General features: G+C 36.4%; 1 protein-coding gene across 5 annotated transcripts in view; it reads left to right on the forward strand.

Annotated features, from left to right (window-relative positions):
* The window catches only part of robo1 (roundabout, axon guidance receptor, homolog 1 (Drosophila)), a 368,894-nt gene that overhangs the window by 358,657 nt on the left and 1,258 nt on the right, over positions 1–8,979 (forward strand). For all 5 annotated transcript variants that reach the window (XM_067450215.1, XM_067450213.1, XM_067450214.1 and 2 more), the window contains 2 exons: positions 5,058–5,342; positions 5,439–5,644. In XM_067450215.1, coding sequence (XP_067306316.1) covers positions 5,058–5,342; positions 5,439–5,644 — 491 coding nt within the window. The remainder of the gene's footprint in view (positions 1–5,057; positions 5,343–5,438; positions 5,645–8,979) is intronic.

Genomic DNA, 8,979 nt, shown 5'->3' on the forward strand with positions numbered 1-8,979 from the left:
GTGTTGGGCCTATTTATCGCATACCAGGGATCATGGATCAGTTTGCATATGTTAAAATACTTGAAGAGGTCATGTTGCCCTATGCTGAAGAGGACATGCCCTTGAAACGGTTGTTTCAACAAGACAATGACCCAAAACACACTAGTAAACGGGCAAAGTCTTGGTTCCAAACCAACAAAATTTATGTTACGGAGTGGCCAGCCCAATCTCCAGACCTTAATCCAATTGAGAACTTGTGGGGTGATATCAAAAATGCTGTTTCTGAAGCAAAACCAAGAAATGTGAATGAATTGTGGAATGTTGTTAAAGAATCATGGAGTGGAATAACAGCTGAGAGGTGCCACACGTTGGTTGACTCCATGCCACACAGATGTCAAGCAGTTTTAAAAAACTGTGGTCATACAACTAAATATTAGTTTAGTGATTCACAGGATTGCTAAATCCCAGAAAAAAAAATGTTTGTACAAAATAGTTTTGAGTTTGTACAGTCAAAGGTAGACACTGCTATTTTTTTGAACACACCCCTTTCAACTAATTGCCCAATTGCACAGCCTTAAGAGCGTGCATATCATGAATGCTGGGTCTCATTTGTTTTCTGACAATCTACTGAACCTACTGGTAACTTGTTTGCCACGTAGCAATAAAAAATATACTAAAAACCTTGATTATTCTGGTTAGTCACATTGTACTGCTATTATTTTGAACAAGACTGTATATATATATATATATATATATATATATATATATATATATATATATATATATATATATATATATATATAGTGATATACAGGTCCTTCTCAAAAAATTAGCATATGTGATAAAAGTTCATTATTTTCCATAATGTAATAATAAAAATTAAACTTTCATATATTTTAGATTCATTGCACACCAACGGAAATATTTCCGGTCTTTTATTGTTTTAAAATAAACAGAACAGTGAAACAGCATTTTTTTAATTAAAGCTCTAAATTGCTTGTGAATTGTATGAATTTGTAAAGTTCAAAAACTGTTGTTTTTGACATTGTGAGAGGTTATCACATTTTTTTTCACATTATGCAATTTATTAAGCTTTTCTCACAGCTCTAGGCAAAATTTGTCCTGTGGTGTGACATATTACTATAAAATTCAAATATTTGTATAGTATAAACTTTAGTTTTAAGTATTCTTAAAGAATAATCATTAAAATTCTGCATTTTTTTTCACAGCTATGTTTTGATTACATTTTTTGCTTGTGCCATCTTTTACCACTCACTCCAGTGGAAATGTTGTGTTAAAAAAAAAAAAAAAAAAAAAACAATTATATATATAGTTATATTATGCAATGTTTTCAAATGCATATAAATATTTAAACTAGTTAACATTATAAAAGTCATTTAATTGGGTCTTAAAATTACATGCATACTATTTAGCTAACTTTAACATGTTAAAAATTTTATTTACATTATGAATGTATACTATTTAAGAAAAGCTTTAAGGATTCATAAATGTAATTTTAGATTTTTTCATTTTTAATTTTATATAAATTTTTAATATAATATTTTGGAAGCATTTTAATATATATACATATATATTTTATTGAATTTACATAAACCTATATACTAAATAGAATTCTGAAATAAATTATAATCTTAAATTAAAACTCATCTAATGAACCTGAAAAAGATTATTTGGAGTTGAACATGACGATGAACATAATTAATTCACATACAGTAAATTTGAATCTGAACTCTTAATGTTGATTAAAGCGTCCATGGATGTATTATGCTTTAAGTACCTATACTATACAATGAAGAGCAAGTAGAGATGGAGAGGTAGGTGGAACAGTGGCGTCCAGCTACAGTGTGTCAGAAGTGACGAGTCCTGTTGAGTCTCTAATGAAATTGCAGCAGGTTCCGATGTTTCGCTGAAAAGCTCTCGGAAGCCTTCAGAAAGGTCATGTTATGTGTGGGATGCGTGTGGAACTGAAAAACGAAGTGCTCACAAATGCATCCGATATCTCTGCTCGCATTGGTGCGAGTGTGTGTTTTTGCGCACGCTCTCATCTGCTGCGTCTCATCATTGAGTCAGTTGTCCTTGTGTGTTGACACTAAGATTTAATATCAGACACACACAGGCCTTGGTCGGCTCTATCAGATCAACTGGCCCCTCTCATCTGTCCTTCGCTCCCTCCCTTCACTGTAATCTCTTCCTCCCCCTCTTCTAATCTTCTTCGTTCCCTCTCCCTCTCGTCTTTGTTCGCTGTTGGCCGCTGCAGAGACCCAGATTGATCAGTCTGTGTCAGCTCAAGTTTCTGTTGAATGCGTGATTTGATTCGATAGGCCTTCGTTGAGCTACGCTGTGTGGGAGGGTTAAATACAGTGTTTCGCACAGAGAAGGAGGAGGTTGTCGTTTGAATGCGTTTCACACAAACACACTCAAAACTAAATGATCTGAAACACAGATTGCCTACCAACCCCCCAAATACCACGCGTCAAACACGCAATCCCTCCCGCCTCTGTTAATTTTGCTCTTGTTTGCTCAGTGCTTTGGGTGACACCAGGCTTATTATCTCGTCCTCCTCCAACTCCTCTCCAGAAGGCCCTGTTAACCTTTCATCTGCCTCCACTTCTGTCTGGAGAGAAGAGAGCCAGTCTTTTCCAGACGTTCCTCCCTCTCTTTGTCTTATTTTGCTTCTTTTGAATGTTTCAAAGTTTTCTACGGTAATGTCAGACGTCTTTAGTTATCAAGTAACAAAGATGAGTTTGAGAACTTGTGAAAGCATCTGAAAATTATATATGTAGGTTGAATGAATTTCCATGGCTTTTTCCAGCTGTTTTTAGCTGATTAAATATGTTTGTAGTGAGCATAACTTTCTAGGTGAAAATTACATTGTCTATTGTATTTTAAGTATGCAAGTCGATAGTTATTTTCAAACTGTAAAATGAAGAACATCCATGTTTTGAGAACTTTAAAAACAGAGCTGTAAGAATTATTTAAATGTAGCTATTCATGAGCCAAGCTGACATTACTGATGCCATTTTCTAGAGGTTTCGCTTGGTTGGCTACCATTTGATTCCTTTGCACTGCACTGCAGCCAAGCAAAAATATAATACAGGAAGACATTAGAAGTAATGTATTGAAATAGGTTTTACGTGCCTGCTTGAAAGCAGTGTATATGTTAGGCAGCGCAGGTTGATTTAAAACCATCATCTCTCAGGTAACAAGTAATTTTATAAATAGCTGATGCATTTGCAAAGACATGCACTATCTTTCAAAAGTTTTGGGGTTGGTTAGATTTTTGTTGTTGTTGAAAAGTCTAAGCTCCCAAAGGCTGCATTTAATAATAACAGTAATAACAGCAATAATGTGAAATAAAAATAAAATAAAAATACTAATTTTTAAAAAGGGGTACACTATTTGAAGGTGTCTGTGCTACAGTGTATTTACACATTTAAGTACAGAGTAATATTAATTAACTACATGTACTTACTATTGGGGTTAAGGTAGGTGCATATATTTACTAATATAGGGCTACGCGGTATATCGAGTTTGTACGATATGGAATGAAGCAAAAATTCACAGGTATATTCTCCATCTGTAAATATTAGAAAGTCATGAAAATGTCTACTTTTCTGTCAGAAGAGGACGAGCCTTCTGCAACTTAGTCTCGGGCATCCGTGAATGAGTGCCGCCGCTCGCATGCACGCCAAACAAACGGAGCACAATAATTGAGACAAAAATATAAGTATTTCTACAATAAATGTGGAATTTTAAACCTACAATTAAGTATATTTTTAGGAAAGTGACCATTATAATGGGGTAATCAAATGTAGGCCGATATAATTAGTCGGTGCTATTGTTTTTATTTTATAGTTGAGCGAAATTAAAAAAGGTGTTTAGGTTGTAATATTACAATGTAATGTGATTTTAACCCCCTTTTTGCACATAATATATTGCTTAGCCTACATTATGTTCACTATATTTGTTTTCATAGCCTTCAATATCAACACTATTTTTAATACATCATGAGCAAGATGTACTGAAAATACTGGGCTATATACCGTATATTGCCAAAAAATGTAACGTGTAACATGGACTTAGTGTTGTCCTTAAAGAAGTAATGGCAAAGCTGAATTTTCAGCAGCACTAATCACTATCGCGCAGACCTCACTTGAGCAAGAAGGACGTGTTTTACACTATTATTAGTTTCACAGTGATGAAGAAACTACACAAGCAAAGGACCGTAGTGCTGCTGTTGTATAAAGCATATACCCTCTCTCGCTCATCCACCCCTCTCATAAATCTAACAGCTCTCTTCTGCTCCTGTGAAATGTACCCCGTCTCTCTCACCCTGGCATCGATCCGCTGCATGACTTACTGCAAGACACCACAGGACTTAGAAAAACCATCCACGTCCACCATCGACTGATCCTTCTCGTATTTTGCTGAGTGTCAGAGCAGTGATGAAGGCGGGCTAAGCTCTCCCCCAACAAAACAAGACACGTGCTCGGTGTGCTTTGACCTTGAATGTCTAAAAATGTTGACGCAGCACCCAAGCACAATTTTAGTACTTTTTAAACTACTCAACTTATGTTACGTGACATAGATTTGAGTCTCATATCCATGTTGTTTTAAAATGTAATCAGGATCCCTGGCACAAGTTTACAGCATCCGTCAGCAGATTACTTTTTTTAGGGCGATGCTTATTAAACAAGAACAGCAATTGTAAACAACCCTGAAAAACTGGCATGGGAAGCGTTGAGACATCCAGTGACAGTTATGAACCGCCAGTAACAGTTTCTCGACTGACTCGTAGCACCTCGGTGGGAACGAGCTCCAGCGTGCAGCTGTTTGGAGGGTCGCAATGCAACGGCGCAGCTGTGTTTCCATGGCACCTTCCGGGTGCCAGACAAATGAGTTCTGGTGTCAATTAGCTGAACGTCTGGTTCTGAAGGACACAATCATGTGAATATAGCGTGTCTTGAGCAAGCTAAAAATGTAAACTTGCATGGCAAATGATACACTGACATCGTCAAACATTCACAAAACGAATGCTCTTTGTTGTTTCGTCGCAGATCTTCCCCCTCCTCCGATTCCTCCCCCAGCCATGCTGAAGTCTCCGACACACCCGGCCAAAACTATCCCTGAGGGCCCACGTGGAGCCATGTCGCCCAGATCTAGTTCTGCTGATGGCAAGGACAGGCGAACGGGTTCGGGAGGACCCAGGCCCCGGGATGGCTCGGACACCCGGACCAGCTCTTCAGAGCGAAGGGAGGGCCAAGATATACAGAGGGGTCAAAGAACGGGGAAAAGCAGCAAACAAGATGCCGGTGCAGCCCCGAAGAGCCGCCAACACCCAGGTACCTGTCTCTACTATTATAAATAATTGGCAAGGACTACCTTTACCTAGCACCAAGTACCTACCTTTATCATTTTCTTATCTCTTTTTGGCTCAGAGGACATCCTACCTTATAGTCGCCCATCTTTCCCAGCAGTGCACAGTCCTCGTGGAGAGAGGGACCCCAGCTCCTCCAGTTCGCTGTCCTCTCGGGGATCCGGCGGACGGCGGAGAGGCGAGGGGGCTCCAGGGGCCCGCAGAAACCCTGCAGATATTGGGCTAAACACCATAGGAGCCTTCCAGACAGGAGGGGAGGAGCTTGAGGTATGTCCTCACTTTTACCATACCTGGATATGAAAGGAATATTTGATTCTGGTCAACCATATATGTATAGCTGGGGTGTACAGTCCTGTTCCTAGAAGGCCACTGTCCTGCAGAATGAATCAAAAACACCTAAACCAGCTAATCAAGGGCCCTGTTTACACCTGTTATTAAGATGCGTCTTAACCCTTAAAGACCTAGAACATTTTTGGGGTGCTCTCACCCATTTTCTCACCCATTCTAACAGTTAGCATCAAGTGACATATATCATTTTAAACAGGAGAACCTGACGTTTTCATCTAGCTTCATTCTGAGAATGGATTAAATTAATATAATTTCAAGAAAAACAGCAGCAAAAATGTGGCATTTTTACTGTGATGTTTTGATTTTTTCCTTTTAGAAAGTAATACTTCCAGATTAAATTTTGTCTACATGTAAATATCCCTCAGGTAACTAGAGTTAGGTGAGTCAGCTCTCAGCTGTGTGTGTGTGTGTATATATATATATATATATATACACACACACACCTCCTCTCGTGCTGATTAGATTAGTTTGAACATGCTTCTCACAAAATTTGTTTAGAAAAAAATATTTTCGCTTGAATTCTGCAATCTCGAGATGAAGACATGTTAGAGACTGACAATTGGCTGAACATATACTAGTTTAATTAGTGACACTTAGCCTACTTTTAAAATCTTTATTTGAATATGGCAAAATTCTTATTTTAAACATTTTATTTGAATATAGCAACACATAAAAAAATATTTCTATTTTTAAAGCACTGACAGAGACTCCGCTATCAGCCAATCACTGTGGTCATAGTTAGCAACCGTGATGAGCTCATCCATAGCAGCGAGGTCAACCCCGCCCTAACTCTTAGCTTAAAGGTCCCGTTCTTCGTGTGTTTTCGAAGCTTTGATTATGTTTACAGTGTGCAATATAACATGAGTTGATGTTTTGTGTGTAAAAAAAAAAACAGTATTTTTCACACAACTTACTTATCTGTACAGCGCTGTTTCCTCGCCCTGATGATTTCCTTGTTCTATGAAGTCCCTCCTTCAGAAATGCGTAACGAGTTCTGATTGGGCCAGCGCTTCCCATGTTGTGATTGGACAGCAGCTTAGCGCACTTTGCCCAGAAAGGTCCCGCCTCTTACCATAACGGGGAGATGCAAGCGTTGAATGCGCGCTCTTCTCCACGTGGGAGAGCAACAAGACCACGCCCCCTATTTTGCGTGTTCTTGTGGGAGGAGGGTTAGTCAACAAACGGTTCTAGTGACGTCATTACATCCCTGCACTTCCTGCTGTAGTCTAAACCGGCCGATCGCTGTAGGCTTTGAAAGGGAACTTCTGTTAAATAAAATATCTCGCTTGGCATTGAACTTTGAGCTTTATAATTTTACAGGTATTATTTATGCTCCACCTGCACCATTACACACTAACTAAAGGTTGAAAGATGGAATCGCGAAGAACGGGACCTTTAAGAATTCTCTATATTGCTTCGTAAAAGTTGCACTCAGCAGCTTTGTACAAATTTTTAAGAGAAAACTCGCAAGTAATAACTTTTACAATTTTACATACAATAATACAATGCACCAAAAATATATACAGATCTGGAAAAAATCAAGAGACCACTTGACATTGAGAAATCAATGAGAAATCAATGTTAAGTGGTCTCTTAATTTTTTTCAGATCTGTAAAAGTACAATTTTCAAACAGATTAAAGTGCAAAATAATTAGGCTATAAAGAACAACAGGTAACAAATTACAATAAGGTCTCATTATTTAATGCATTCACTAAGATTGAGCAAAAGCTACATGTGTTACAGAAAGTATGATGCTTTTGGTAATGTTAGTTAAAAAATACTGTTCATTGTTAGTTTTATCTTAAAAAAATTATTTTGATTTTGATTTTAATATTATTAAACAGTAACTAAGAAATTAACATTACTTAGACTAATGAATTATTTATAAGTATTTTTCATTGACAGTTTGATAATAATGAATTAACATGTTAACTAATGAAGTCATAGCATAGTCATAGTGTCTATTGAACAATAAAAAATAATCAGAACAGTTCTAATCATTAGGGCATGTTGTAGTCCAGATTAAAACATACAAATGTTTAAGTTTGAAAATAAATAGCCTATTAAGTATTTGGTGCTGTGATGAACAACATTGAGATTACAAAAAAATGAATGGCTGTTTTAAACAGATATGTATACATATCTATGGTTTTAAAAAACCACATGTGCTTCTCATTTACATCTGAGTGCGTCCCTTTGACGCAGAATACAGCGGTGTTGAGCATTTATACAGTTGATGGGCAAAGTATTCTTGAGTGCATTATAAAAAAAAAATACTAACAATTAATAAATTATTATTTACGATATTTTTAAGTGCCCAAGATAATATCGTGCATATTCATTATCGTGATAAATCGCATTATCGAAAATCGGCACGTCTACCCCTGACATATCGGCATTTCTCACTTAAAGGGATAGTTCACCCTAAAAATGAAAATTCTGTCATCATTTACTCACCCTCAAGTTGTTCCAAACCTGTAAGAGTTTTTTTTGTTCTGCTGAACACAAAATAAGATATTTGGAATGGAAATGATGACAGAATTTTCTTTTTTGGGTGGAATATCCCTTTAAGAAACAACCATGACAAATTGTAACTGTACAAAAACAGCCTATTTTGTTGTTTTATATTGCAAACTGGTATATCTTATCAGCTTATTTTCATGTATTATCATATTCATAAACATACTGGCTTGTAGTGCAAATAGTTTTATAATTAGTGCACTTTGTTAGTTATTTACCCATTGCGGCTAATGAATAGATAGTCTCGCACATTTATTCATGTTGCACAATAAGGCGGATAGTGACTGCTAAACTATGTAACCGGACAAGATACAAACCTGAGTAGCTCAGTTGTTATTGTTAACTAAAACTATATAAAAATAAATAATTGTAATTGAAGTAGTGCTGAAATAATATAAATATAAAGTAAAAAACTTGAAACCTTATTGCAAACTGTTACCAAATTTTCATTTGTTAACATTAGCATTAACTGCACATCTACAGCATTTATTAATCTTTGTTAATTTCAACATTTACTAATACATTATTAAAGTTAATGTTACCTAATAAAAACCTGATTGTAAAGTGTTATCGGAGATTTTACATTTGGCAACTAACAAAAAAGCTAAATAGAAATATTTAAAAAACTAATAAACGTTAATTTAATATAATACTAAATGAACACTTTGAATGGTACATGTGTATTTTTTCCCCTTGTATGATGTTTGCTATAATGCTTCAATCTTTTTTTCAG

This window comes from Pseudorasbora parva, chromosome 8 (assembly GCF_024679245.1).
Source record: "Pseudorasbora parva isolate DD20220531a chromosome 8, ASM2467924v1, whole genome shotgun sequence".
NCBI lineage: Eukaryota > Metazoa > Chordata > Actinopteri > Cypriniformes > Gobionidae > Pseudorasbora > Pseudorasbora parva.